At 36.4% G+C, this 15225-nt stretch overlaps 1 protein-coding gene across 10 annotated transcripts in view; it reads left to right on the top strand.

Moving 5' to 3' along the window:
• CASK (calcium/calmodulin dependent serine protein kinase) overlaps nt 1–15225 on the top strand; it is a 493794-nt gene that overhangs the window by 217026 nt on the left and 261543 nt on the right. For all 10 annotated transcript variants that reach the window (XM_066250386.1, XM_066250384.1, XM_066250381.1 and 7 more), the window contains exon 4: nt 5807–5884. In XM_066250386.1, the coding sequence (XP_066106483.1) occupies nt 5807–5884 (78 nt within the window). The remainder of the gene's footprint in view (nt 1–5806; nt 5885–15225) is intronic.

Raw genomic sequence — 15225 nt, 5'->3', positions numbered from 1 at the left:
CTTCCTCATGGGATGATCTCTGGGGAGGACTCATGGTTCCCTATGGAGACTGGAAAGCTGATCCTTCCTCCCTACACAACGAGTAGGGAGGGTGTAAAGTATAGCTTCCAGACACAGGCCAAGCCAGTCAAGCTCCCTTCTCTTTTGTTAACTCCTTGCTGCCTGCACTAACAAAAGCAGGCGGACTCTGTCCATCTCTTTCTGATTGACTCCAGAGTTCCCCAAAAGTGTAGCCACCCCCACCTCCACAGCTGCCTTCTTTGCATAGCCTACTCTCTACCCCCAGGACAGGAGCAGCTCTTGCTTACCTCTTTGAGCTCTATTCCTTTCCCTATTTTTACTCTGTATTTTTGCGCTCATTATACTGTTAATTATTTAAAGCTTTTTAAGTTTTTGTAAATTTCATTCAGCTTTCATAACTATTTTTGGTTTTGTTTTTGTTTTGTTGTTGTTGTTGCCTTCAGTGGAAATGCTGGTCAGAGAAATCCAAATTTGGTCTATTGTTTACCATGTTCTTCAAAGAATAGTTTGCAAATGCATTCTACTCTATTAACTTATACCAGTCTATAATGAGTTAAGTACAGAAATTGAGAATAAATATTTAGAAACTGTTAGAGCAAATTGACATTGCTGTGAAACCATAACACATGATTTTATTATGTTTTATAAAAGTATTGGTTCATAATGTACCTAAGGAACAACAGTTGGTCCTCTACCACAGTTAATTTGAGAAGCACTTTTTCATACAATCAGTTGCTAGTCTCCTAAAAACCTCCCCACTTCTCTGCTTTTGTAGAATACATTGCAGAGGAAGGTATATCCTCTTCTCTACCCTCTTAGATTTAAGGGTCCAGGGTCTGTGAATTAAACTGAAAAACAACAGATTAACAGGAGATTATTTAATATGTACACTTTCGGGCAGTTGGAGTGCCTCACAGAAAAAAGGTGAAGACCACACAGAGACTGTTAGATACACTCTTAAAAAAGAATAACTTGTGCCTGACAAGGCAGTGGCACAGTGGATAGAGCATTGGACTGGGATGCAGAAGACCCAGGTTCGAGACCCCGAGGTCGCCAGCTTGAGCACGGGCTCATCTGGTTTGAGCAAAGCTCACCAGCTTGGACCCAAGGTCGCTGGCTCAAGCAAGGGGTTACTTGGTCTGCTGAAGGCCCGCGGTCAAGGCACATATGAGAAAGCAATCAATGAACAACTAAGGTGTTGCAATGAAAAACTGATGATTGATGCTTCTCATCTCTCTCCATTCCTGTCTGTCTGTCCCTGTCTATCCCTCTCTCTGACTCTCTCTCTGTCTCTGTAAAAAAAAAAAAAAAAAGAATAACTTGTGAAGAGACTAGACATAGGAAGAGAGGTGGTAAGTTTGGGCATCTGGGATTGAGGGTAAATTGTGGAAAGGTGAGCTAGAAATGTATGACAAATTAGAGTTGTTTAGTAAGGTTTCTTATGCAGATAAAAGTAGTTCTGTTCCTGCTGCTTGAGAGGAGAACACCTTTACAAGGAAGGTTTATGCCCTTTTGGGGCAGAATACATGACAGCAGAGAATTTTTCTTGGGATATCTACTGTTTTCTAATTGCCTTCAGCTCAAAATAATTCTATGCCAAAGTGACGTATTTTAGGGTAGTATATTCTGATCCCTTCAACATAAAGACAATTATAATGTGTCTAGATTTGTGTCCTAGTTTTTTTCATGCATTTGTCTTTGTATAATTGTTTATATAAGTAATGCATGTCTATTATTTAAAAAGTTTAATTCAGATAGACAAAAGGGAGGATCATTCATAATCCCACTACTTTTCACAATTCAGAGTAGATCTCCCATAGTTTTTTCTGCAGTGTGGAAGCACTGCCCATACTGGTCCATAGCAGAGTTTCTCTTCCCTCTCATTCTACTCCCTCAGAATAGAACCAGCTGGGAAAATTCAAAACATGTTTTTTGAACCATCTTAGCAGCCTCGGAAACACCCTAAGATGGAAAGCCAACAAAAAAAGCAATGAAAGAAGCCCTGTGATTATTTTAAAGCATTATATTATCAAATAAAGTTTATCAGAGTATTGAGATATCAAACTTTTTGTTCAAGATTATTATTTTGTGATTGTATGTATTATGAATATGTATATTTTAAATTTCTGTGATGAATAAAACTTGCATGAACAACAGTATTTTAGTTTTTATTTCTGTATCTCAAAACTTAAAATTAGTGGACTGCCTCTTCAATATCAATCAGTGTTACAAATAACTGATTATATAGATTGAACAATAGAAAATTGTTTTCCCAGTGATGACTTACTTTCATGTTAACCCGTCAAAATACATGCCTCCATATTTCAGAAGTTGCACAGTTGATTTTTTGGTACCCTTGTTTATGAAGCATTGTATTAAAAAATGTGTAATGGCCAAAAGGTACCATTTATAATAGCAACTAAAAATATAAAATGCTTCAGGGGAAAAATCCAATCATCAGTATTTGGAACCAATATGAAGAGAGGCATATTGTGTTTGTGGGTAAGAATATCAGAAAAATGTTCATTTCCAGAAGTTAATCTATAAGTATAATACCATCCCAGCTAAAATGTAAAAAAACTTTAAGCATTTGACAAACTTATTTTAAAGTTCAGCTGCGAGAAAAAAAATAAGAGAATGTTGACTAAGAATAATAATGAACTGAGACTTATTTTGTCAAATATTAAAATATACTATTACAGTATTTAAAATGGTATGGTACTAGATACAAGAATAGACAAGTCAGTCATAGAGTAGAAACCTAAAAATAGTTGTGTGTGTATTTGCGTGTGTAGAGATTGTCATTTCAAGTACTAGTATTTCAGGTACGACCAGAAAAATTGGATTGACCCATGTCTGTAATTGACCACAGTACTGTAAATCATCTCCAGTTATTTCTCACTGACTGGTTTTCTCTGTGGATTGGTCTCTCACCACCTTAACTGCCTTCTCTACCCCGAAGACTGTGTTTTCCTCTCTCTTCCAGGTCCTCCAAAAGCCTTCCTCTAACTCTCAGGATAGCTCCTAGATTCTCATTGCTTTATGATACAATCAATTTAGCTGTCTCCTTTGCCTAACTTCTCTCTCCTCTAAATTGAATAGTGCTTATAATCACTTTTCACAATTAAAAAGGAGAATACCTAAACAAAACTATAATTTTCTCTTGGTAAAATGTTTTTAGTCTCCATAGGACAACTAACCAATTTAAACTGCAGCCAGCTTTAAAAAGAGTTGTTTTTTTTCTCCTGACAATACAAGAAATAAAAAATATTCATCCTCTCTAGTAATCAAGGAAATGCAAATTAAAGCAATCATGAAAGACTTATTTTCCTCTTATGTGATTGGCAAAAATTAAAAAGAATAGTCATCTAAGTGGAGGCAAGATAGAAGACAGGACACTTTCACACTCAGTAGTGGCAATATATATTGCTAGAATGTTTCCAATAGTGTGTATATCAAAAGTATTACTGAATATACCCTTTGACTTAATAACTCTGCTTATAGAACCTGTACCATAGCAGGTGATCAGGGTCGTCCACAGAGATGCATGATCATGTTCATCTGGGATTTATTTCTGATAGAATAAATGCTGCTATGTGCCATTGTAAGAATTATTTTGGCACAGAATCCTATTTGACTTTGGAAAGTGTTCATTAGCTGTGAAATGAAAACTAGGTGAAATTTGTAAAGCCTTGTATAAATGTGAAAGTATTTTTATTTACATAAAACCACACCAAGATTTAAATAATCAACTGTTCATTAAATACTGTGTTCTTAGTCTTCTGCTGGGTATTGGAGGTATGTCGGAAGTATGAAATATACTTGTTCTTTAGGACTGACTATATACTGTGTTGAACTTTTGAGCTTGAATGTGCATTTGGTCCTTAGACACCAAGTCGCTGTATCTCTAGCTAATGAGAAGAGCATTGCACATAGATGGACAGGGATTTGAATCCTGCCATCCCTGTCACATACTTGTCTACTCAGACAAATTATTATATTTGAGAATGAGGCATGGAGTAATTTTAAGAATAAAGTGAGATAAAACAAGGAAATGTTTCCCATAATGCTTGATGTATGGTAATATTAGTGATGATTATTAATTAGTGTAACTACCATTTACTAATTATTAGTAATAGTAATGAATAGTTAGTTCATTTGCTTTCCCTTCTAGAAGTCTCTAGTTCCTCAATATACCGTATTTCCTCATACATAAGATGCACCCTTTTCTGAAAATTTTGGGGTCTAAAAACTGGGTGTGTCTTATACAGTAGTTGTGGCATTTCAAATGCCATAGATGGAACCGAGGACAAGGCAATATATGAATACAGTGATTTTTTAGCAGACACAGATGAGGGCAAGCTAATTGATGGGAGTTTTGACAGTGATGAGGAGATGTATGAATTTTATGATGAATAAAACTTGAGTTCAATAACTTTATGTAATACTTTTTTTTTCAAATTTTGGGCCCCAAAATTAAGGTGTGTCTTATACATGGAGAAATAGGATAATACCTGCAAAAGATATATTGGAGCCTGAGCTACTAAATAAATGAATGAATGAGATACTGAATTTGAAAACACTTGATAAAACTTGAAGTATATTGACTATTAATATTTGAATAATTTTATTAGCATATATAATGATCAGGCAAAAATTCTGTGTATACACATATATCTTTGTATGTAAGTGCTAAATGTTATGATACAGGCTATATGGGGTTGTCACAGAATTTAAGCAGAAGAAGGGTTTAAAGTGGCTGGTAATCATTTATGGAACTTCAGGAAGGGTGGGATTGGAAATGGAACCTTGAATTAAGATAGGTTTTGAATATTTGAGAAGCAATATATGCAGAAGCTTGTGTGTGTGTGTGTGTGTGTGTGTGTGTGTGTGTGTATGTGTGTGAAAAGAAAATGATATATTCAGGGAGTAGTGATAAGTCTCAAGTGCCCAGAGAGTGAGGTATTCTTGAAAAGTCATTACACAGGGTAGGTAGTAGAGGCAAGGTGTGGCCAAGACAAGAGGCTTTACTGATCTGGTAAGAATTAGAGAACACTTTTAGATTTGGGAGCAAGATAAAGTGAAATTGTGTCACCAACACATCACTGTGTCAGACTATGTTTGTAACAAGTTTCGTAATAGAAGTGTTAACAAAAGTAAATTATGGGAACACACAATACAGTATACAGATTATGTGTTGTAGAATTGTGCACCTGAAACCTGTAAAATTTTCTTAACCAGTGTCACCTCAATAAAGTCAATAAAATAAAGTTAAATTTTAAATTAAATTTTAAAAATAAATTATGTATTTACTAATTATTTTTTTCTTCCACAGTATATAGCTTGAATTCCCCTTTAATGGTGATAATAGCTAAATGTTTTAGAATTCTTGTTGTAGTCTTAGAATATTATATGATCTGACTATAGATTATTTCAAAATTTGATTCAAAAATATGCCCATAATCCCCAGTATTGCCCTTTTGTGACACTTCTTCTTGTGATAACCGAAAGAAAAGTTATAGTTCATTTTCTATACCTTAAGTTACTTAATGCTACCATTTGCTTGTTCTTCCTGTTTCCTTCCCTGTAGATTTTCCATGTTAAGATGGTTATAATGTCCTTTATCATTTATGTCTAATTTTCATTGAAAGAAAGGAGATTTAACTAATTTATTGCAGTCATTAGCTATAAGTCAATTAATAACTTAGTTACAATGTATTCACTTGCAGTGTTTTCATCCTGGAATTTCCTATTTTCTTACATTCTTTTTCACATTTCTCTACAGTATGGATGGAGCAGATCTGTGTTTTGAAATCGTGAAACGAGCTGACGCTGGTTTTGTATACAGTGAAGCTGTAGCCAGGTATGTGATTTGTATCAGCTCCCCAGAGGTCAAGGAGAATGTAGAAGAAAGAAATAAGCAACAACAACAACAAAAATATCCTGTTTTGAACTGATGATGAGCATGCTGCCACTCTTTCCTACAAGGAACATACCTGTTTTAACGTGCATTAGTGGAACCAAATAGTGACTGGACATGCCAAATACTGAACAGTGACTTTGTCTTATTAATATAAGTTTAAAGTTTCACACAAATACTACTATCTCTCCCATTTCTGATGACTTTTTTATTCTCTCAGTTTTATTTTGTGTTGGTCTCATGTGTACAATTTAGTGGTTAAACCAGTAGTTTTCACCTTTTTACATGTGGGGACCAGTGAAAATAGGAGAATTATTTCAGGGACCGCTAAGGCAGAATCACCCATAAGCATACTAGACTAACATCAGTGGGTCTGTAATCTTCATACAACATCAGGGTGGCAGGAAATTTCTGGCAGACTGGTCCGCAAATAGGCAGTTGAAAAAACTCTGCTTAGACCATCATATACTTTACATAGTATTGCCCCCAATATTTCCAGTACCCCAACTGACCTATACACAGTTACTGCAATATTATCAACTATATTATCTAGCTTTACTTACTTTCCCGTGACTGTTTTGTGATTACCAATTTATGCTTCCGAGTCCCTTCACCTCTTTCACACAGTTCCGTAACCTCTCTCCCCTGATAACCATCATACAAAGAGAGATTTGACAGTTTGGGAACCATGTAGAATTAAACTTGGGCTATTTGTTTGTGTGTGTGTTTGATTTTTTTTTTTTTTTTGGTAGCTGTTGCTTCATTAGTTCCTGGGTTTGCCTTTTAGTGATAGCAACTTGTTATGTGACCAGTTAATCTGAGGAAAAGTACAGAACAGTAGAAGGAACAGAAATAAAAGCACAATTTTTCTACTAAATATATTTGCCTCAGGCCAGTTTGTGATCTGCCAGTCAAATGATGACTGTTGTTCTATGTGGAGGAGTTGTTGTAAAGAACTAATGGCTCAAAATAAGTAGTAAATATGAAAAAATAAAATAAATATCCCAGGACCCATGCACTGAGCCACTTGCTTATAGATTTAGAGTAATATGCTTTATGCTTTGTGACAATCATATCATAAATACCCACTCCCGTGTGTTGCCTTTTAAATACATGGGGTGTATATATTAATAAAGTATAGTAGCATCTCTCCTGTGTCACCAACCATAATATGCTGAAGGGTTCAAACACACAAACCCATTAGGGTTTATTGAAACTTTCTATCATTTAAGAAGCAGTTACCTAAAAGTGGAATGGCTGGGTCAAAAGGCAGTTCCATTTTTAATTTTTGTTTAATTAATTGTGTTTACATAGATTGTAGGGTCACACTGAATGCATCCCCCCTCCCCCATATTCCCCTCAACATCTCCCTTGCCCCCTTTCCTACAGCACCCTCCCCCTTTTCCTTCAGGTTTATCCCATCCTATCATCCCCTTTCCCTCTGTCCTCTTTTCCTCTGGTCCCTTTGATCCCTCCTCTGTCTTAATTCCACTCCTCAGTTCTCATTGTTCCTTGGATTTCTCAAATGAGTGAGGTCATATGATATTTTTCTTTCTCTGCCTGACTTATTTCACTTAAAATAATAGTTTCCAGGTTCATCCATGTTGTTGCAAAAGGTAAGATTTCCTTCTTTTTCATGGCCCCATGGTATTCCATTGTATATATGTACCACTGCTTTTTAATCCACTTGTCCACTGACGGACACTTCGGTTGTTTCCAGATAAACATGGGGGTGCATTTTTAATTTTTTGAGGAATCTCCATACTGTTTTCCACAGTGGCTGCACCAGTCTGCATTCCCACCAGCAGTGCAGGAAGGTCTCCTTTTCTCCACACCCTCGCCAGCACTTAATCTGTGTTGTTTTGTTAATGAGCGCCATTCTGACTGGTGTGAGGTGATATCTCATTGTGGTTTTAATTTGCATTTCTCTAATTAGTGATGTTGAACATTTTTCATCTGCCTATTGGCCATCTGTATGTCCTCTTTGGAGAAGTGTCTATTCATTTCTTTTGCCCATTTTTAGATTGTATTGTTTGTCTTCCTGGTGTTGAGTTTCACAAGTTCTTTATAAATTTTGGTTATTAACCCCTTATCAGACGTATTGTTAAATATGTTCTCCCATTGTGTGATTTGTCTTTTTATTTTGTTCATATTGTGTTTAGCTGTGCAAAAGCTTTTTAGTTTGGTATAGTCCTATTTGTTCATCCTATCCTTTATTTCACTTGCCCATAGAGATAAATCAGCAAATATATTGCTGCGAGAGATGTCAGAGAGCTTACTGCCTATGTATTCTTCTAAGATGATTATGGTTTCAAGACTTACATTTAAGTCTTTTATCCATTTTGAGTTTATTTTTGTGAATGGTGTAAGTTGGTGGTCTAGTTTCATTTTTTTGCAGGTAGCTGTCCAGTTTTCCCAACACCATTTGTTAAAGAGAGTATCTTTACTCCATTATATGCTCTTACCTCCTTTGTCAAATATCAGTTGTCCATAAAAGTGCAGGTTTATATCTGAGTTCTCTGTTCTGTTCCATTGATCTGTATGCCTGTTCTTATGCCAGTACCAAGCTGTTTTGAGTACAGTGGCCTTGTAGTATAACTTGATATCAAGAAGTGTAATACTTCCCACTTTATTCTTCCTTTTCAAGATTGCTGAGGCTATTTGTGTTCTTTTTTGATTCCATAAAAATTTTTGGAATATTTGTTCTATATCTTTGAAGTATGTCATTGGTATTTTAATAGGAATTGCATTGAATTTATAAATTGCTTTGGGTAATATAGACATTTTAATGATGTTTATTCTTCCTATCCATCAACACAGTATATGCTTCCACTTGTTTGTATCTTCCTTGATTTCTTTTATCAATGTTTTATAATTTTCCAAGTACAAGTCTTTAACCTCCTTTGTTAAATTTACTCCTAGTTACTTTTTTTTTGTTACAATAGTGAAGGGCATTGTTTCCTTAATTTTTCTTTCAGATATTCATTGTTGGTGTATAAAAATGCCTCTGATTTCTGAATATTAATTTTATATCCTGCCACCTTGCTGAACTTATTTATCAGGTCCAGTAGTTTTTTGACTGAGATGTTAGGGTTTTCTATGTACAGTATCATATCATGTGCAAATAATGACAGCTTTTCCTTCTTTTCCAATTTGGGTGCCTTTTGTTTTTCTTCTTGTCTGATTACTGTGGCTAGAACTTCCAGAACTATGTTGAATAAGAGTGGTGAAAGGGGGCACCCTGCCTTGTTCCTGATCTTAAGGGGATTGCTTTTAATTTTTGCCCATTGATTATGATGTTGGCTCCATCAGTGGACTATTAAAAAGCTGTGGTACATATACACAATGGAATACTACGCAGCTGTGAAAAAGAAGGAAATCTTAACTTGTGCGACAACATGGATGGACATGGAAACTATTATGCTAAGTGAAATAAGCCTGGCAGAGAAAGAAAAATATAATATGACCTCACTCATTTAAGCAATAAAGGGACCAGAGGAAAAGCAGACAGAGGGAAAGGGGATGAGAGGATGAGATCAGATAAGGGAAAGTGATTGGTGAAATTATATGTACATAACACAGCGTATAGAGAGCAGGAAAGCAAATCCTGGAGGGAAGGGGGGATGGTGTTGAGGGGAGGGGTGCAATTAGGATGTTGAGGGGAACATATGGGGGTAGGAGGATGTATTTGGTGGAACACTTGAATATATGTAAACACAAATTAAAATCAATATAAATAAATAAATAAAAAAGAGTGCTGAAAATAACTGAAAGGACTGCCTAATGCAACTTTGAGCTCAGAGTGGCTTGACGTTCCTCAAATTCATTGCCCTGCCTCCTCCTCCCTGAGGAGGAAGCCTCCCAATCTCAGAAGATGGAGTAACCACAGCCATAGCACAAGATAAAAAGTGTGCTGAATTCGAGGTAGCTGCTGTTTGGTATGACTGGAGCTAGGAGAAGGACCAAGTGAAAGTTTACATAAGCTGTAATTAATTCCTTAAACTACTGATGAATTTAGGACAGAACTGAGACTTTCTTCTGAGCCCTGCTCATTCAAACACATTCTAGGACTTTTTTTAAATTTCATTTTTCTATTGCTTTGAGTTCTTATCATAATTCTAAATTTGTATTCTTCATTGTGCTTCAGAATTTAAAAGCATTTTAATGTCAAAAATAGTCAATGTCATCTTGATTTTTCTTATGGCAATAGTGGTAAAACACAATCTAACTACATGAAACTTTCAGACTTTTTCATATTGTTTATATTTATTTCTTCAAGAATTTAAGGCAACTTGCCTTTTATACTTTCCTATGTTGATATCTTTCAACAACAACATCAAATAGGTAAAACTAAAACTTCTGACTGTTGATTTTTGTAAAATAATGAAGCTCAATGCAGAAGATGACCTTTTTCCTTTTTGAACCACAATGACACTGGGGTACCTGGCAGATGTACTGGCAGGGTTGATGTTAAACCAGGACCACTGTTACTCTGTCCCCACTCATCCATATTGCTTCTCCTTAGCTTCAAGCTTGTTACTGTCACTGGGCTGGGTGTCAGAATGGGGAGAGTAGTAGTGTGTAGAGATGATGTCATACACTGAAATGACCTGGCGTCTCTCCCAATCACAAGATTTATAGGAAAAAGTACCATATTTCCCCATGTACAAGATACACCCTTTTCTGAAAATTTTGGGGTCCAAAACTGGGTATATCTTATACAGTGGTTGAAGATATTTTTACTTGCATTTCCCACCTTTTTGCATTGTTTTTGTACTCACTGAAGACAGTAATTCATTGTCAAACACAGATGAGGACAAGCTAATGGATGGGGGTTTTGACAGTGATGAGGAGTTGTATGAATTTTATGATGAATGAAACTTGAGTTCAATAACTTTATGTAATACATTGTTTTTTTCAAATCCCTGGCCCCCAGTTAAGGTATGTCTTATACATTGGGGCTTCTTATACATGGGAAAATATGGTAGGTATTTATATATATCAAGATGAAAGCCTGCTGGTTTTAAAAATCTGTCTGTTTTTGCTGTTGAAGTGGTGATTTTATGCCAGGGTCCAGCCCCGGGGGGGGGATCCAGGGGTCCCACAGGAAGAGACGGCGTCGGCGAAAATCGAGTGAGAGAGTCGGATTCTTTTCGTTCTCTTTATTCTCTGGTTAGCATTTACTGCCAGGCATCTCTCCAAATGCTCCCTTTTTATACACACATACTGAGTTACAATTACATGGTGTTAATCATTGCTTCTGTTTCACTATGTTTACATGTTTCCGGATAACAGTTAATTTATATCTATAAATTACAAACCAGGTAGCAAATCATTCAAAGTACAAAATAACTTGAATAGTGATAACAACATTGGTAAAAGCTTTTAAGGTATTAGTACTAATAGTTAACTAACTTTACTGTTGTTGTGAGTCAAGGGGCAGAGAGAGATTAGCAGACAAAATCATTAAGGACTAACAATGGACCATCGCTTGCTCAGGTAAATGGCCTTGAGTTTATGCAGTGTCCTACTTTTTTCCACAAGATTCTAAAAGGCTTGCCTATAAAGAAATTGACATAACATTAAGAATAACTTTCACCCAAAGATATACATAGTGTACTTGCAAGATAGCCTAGTAGCAACATAATTTCAAAAAACATTAACTGTTATTACTTCTATGAATTTTCCTACATTCCTCTCATTATTAAAAAATTTTGGAAAGCATATAAATCTCATGAAAACATCTCATTGAGAAAGTCTAGCAGTTGCCTTTAGTCAAAAGACAATTCTCTTAGTAAAACATTCTTTTCTTGCCAACTGCACTCTCATCCTAGGCCACACAACGGGCCATTCTACTATATCTTACCTAAGATACTATTGTCTAGTCAAATATTACTTATTTATTATATTTAAACACTAGTTAAGTTCTAACTCTATTCTTCTCAAAGTGTACCACTATTTGCAAATTAAATAAGCAAGAAGAAAGGAATGCTTCTCTACTCTATCACATGAAAAGGCTAGGAAGGAAAAATGTTGAATTAAGTGAAGGCCAAAAGGCGCTCTGTGCACAGCCACTGCCTCCTACCTATTCACAAGTCACAATCTATTTTTTCTAACATGATTAAGAAGGAATTCTCCTACAAACTTAACCCTTTACGAGGAATATCATAGCCAGCCTCTTATGTCTATAAGCCCAGCTCAAGGGGCTTACAGGCTTTTCTGTGAAACTCACACCCTCCATCTCATTTCCAAAGAAATTACTACGAATCTACAGAAAAAAACACGATACTATTATTCCTATGCTATAAAGAATACCACACACCCAAAAAAAGGGGGAATATAAGGCCAGATTAATTCAAAAAGTTAAAGAGGGAAGTATCATTGTGTCTCTCCTTTGGGTGACTTCGTCAACCCACAGCCATTGGTCTTCTCTGCTGTGACTTTGTCAATTAGCAGTTTTTGATTTTCTTCTGCTGTGACCTTGTCAGCCAGCAGTTGTGAATCTTCTCCTGCTGTGACCTTGTCAGCCAGCAGTTGTGGGTCTTCTCCTGCTGTGACCTTGTCAGCCAGCAGTTGTGAATTGGCTTCCGACAATTTTACGAAAGAAATTTTCCAGAAGAGACCACAAAAAAGTAGCATTGGGACTAGCAAGGGACACTGTGAAAAGAGAGGTTTGACACAACTTATTAAAAACTCTTCCTAATAATAACGAAAGAGCTGGGGCTGCCTCAGAAAGTGTTATTAAGTATGTTCCCTATTGCAGAGGATCAGTGACCATGTAACAAGGGACATAGATTCTTTCTTTGGTTAGACTGTTAAACCAGATGATTTCTAACCTTCCTTCCTCTCTGATTCTGTGGTTCATTGTTTGGAAATTCAGCTTACATCAGTATTCTAATGAGAACAACTGCAAGAAGACTCTGAGACACCAAGTAATCAAATTGATAATGTTTTTCTCCAACTGGCTAAGCTTCAGGAGGAGCAGCAAAGCATGGCTAAAATAAAACTGTGTTCAGTCCTCACAACCCAATTAGTGATTACTTCTGTTCTTTCTGGGGTAATGATTTGTGGAGTAAGCTAACAGACAGGATAAATTATGAAATCATAGTCCCACAAATCAGAGAGATCTTCTTGCCTAGTACCAAGGCTTACTAAATAATTGCAAGGATACTAGCCATAAAAAGGCTCAGCTGAAGCAGAAAGAGGTCTGGGCCTTCAAGGGCAGCTTCCTGCGTCATTCATTCCCACTTCAGAAATGCACCTCTGGCCCAGAATAGGTGAGGTCTCTACATGGAGTCTGTGGAATTACACACACAGGGGAGCAGCATTTCAATATGAAACCTGTCCATTGTATACTTACGTGTAGCTTACATGACATCTTCCAGGAAGCCATCCATGCCTGAAAGAGCCTAGGTTCACTTTACCACAGGTAATCATTAAGGGCACTTCAGTGGTAAGTTCTCTTCTGCCTAGCCAAGAGCATTAATCTTTTTACCCAGAGTTGGCAAGGAGAGTAGGCTAAGTCACCTCCCTTCTTTTCTTCGACCATGCCACCACCCCTGAAATGTGTCCTTCCAAAGGAAGTAAGTGGATCGTTGGCTAACTCTTTTCTTCCTCAGAGTCATTCCTCTTTTTTTGGTCTATTTATTTTTTTATCTTTTATTTTTATTAATTTTAATTTATTGTGTTAACATGGATTCAAGTGTCCCACTCAATATAACACCTTCACCCCTACCCTTGTGTCCCCCATTAGACCCCTTTCTTCCCCTTCCTCCTAACTCCCTCCCTCCTTCCCTTTGGGATTTGCTGTCCTGTTATCTATATCTCTGTGTTATGTATATATAATTTCACTAATCCCTTCACCTTCTCTGATCCCATTCCCTCGTCCCCCTTCCCTCTGACTGCTGTACCTCTGGTTCCCGTGACCTCACCTCCGCCTCTGTTCCATTCCTCAGTTCACTTTCTTCATTAGATTCCACATATAAATGAGATCATATGGTATTTTTATTTCTCTGCCTGGTTAATTTCACTTAGCATAACCCTCAGGTCCATCCATGGCATCTTGATCATTAGAGAAGATGGAGACAAACATATATTGCTGAGATTCTCTAAAAGTGTAGGCCACCATGATACTTCATGAATTGAAGCTCTTTGATCAAAATTTAGTCAGTAACTCTAGAACGTGTGGTTGGATTTGGGTTCTCTCTTTACTCTACTTGCTTATACACTGTTCACATGCAGAGCCTCCCCAGGTCATGACGAGGAGGGTGGAAAAAGATCAGTTTATATCTGGGGATAAAACAATTTTACCCTCACATACACACCTCAGAGATTCTGATATGTATGATATTTGGGTGAAATAATTGAATACTCTGATATTCAGATTTTTTAAAATGCTCATTCAGTGAGGTTTTTTTAAATGAGGCTTTGAGATAGGAATTTTCTTTAAGCTAAAAATATAAGCAGGTGTCTTAGTACCATATAGCCAAAGTAGTCCATAGTGTAGTATAAGCTGTGTCCACATTACCTAGTTTAAACTTATCCAGTGTTCCAGTGTTCACAGCTAGGTGCACAAATAGGATGTTCCTAAATCTTTGACTAAATTTAACAGTAATTATGATATTGTAATAATGACAACCTTTGTAGTGTGATTCAGAGCTTACACTTTCACATTTGTTGCTTCTCCCATTTCAGGGTGTCACAGATCCTCCAAAGTCTGATTTGAACCAGGAAAGGGCAACCCCACCACGTTAAGAACCTCTAATTCAAACAGAAATTTAATTACAGGCTGTACCATCCCAGGCAAAGAGTATGTGACCACAACCCCTTATGTGTGCATTTGCAAAGTAAGAAAAATGCAACATCTAAGGACTGCACTGGTCTAGCTTTCTACTTAGCGCCCAATTTTAAGCAGACAACAATAGGAGTAAAGTCTTGGTTTGTTTGTTTTTCTACCTTTTTTTAAATTGAACCCTCCTAATCAGTTGTAATACATGAAATAATACATTTACTAATTAGAGGGACTTTCATATTAGTTTGGTTTAATAGTAGCAACCAAAAAGGGAACTTTTATTGGAAAAGTCTTTTAATTTAAATCAGGCATGGTGAATTTTATTTTTTTGTCTTGAGTCACAAGCATATACACAAGGTCATTTGTAAGTATTATTAAGTTATTTCTTTTTTATTTTATAGTGTGGAGAATATAAGATCTGGAAAGATAAAATAAAATTCAATAAATACTATACCATAAGTAATATTAAGTATGTTGCATTTCTATGTCATGG

Source organism: Saccopteryx bilineata, chromosome X, assembly GCF_036850765.1.
Source record: "Saccopteryx bilineata isolate mSacBil1 chromosome X, mSacBil1_pri_phased_curated, whole genome shotgun sequence".
Lineage (NCBI taxonomy): Eukaryota > Metazoa > Chordata > Mammalia > Chiroptera > Emballonuridae > Saccopteryx > Saccopteryx bilineata.
This window is presented reverse-complemented; position numbering and strand designations above follow the sequence as displayed.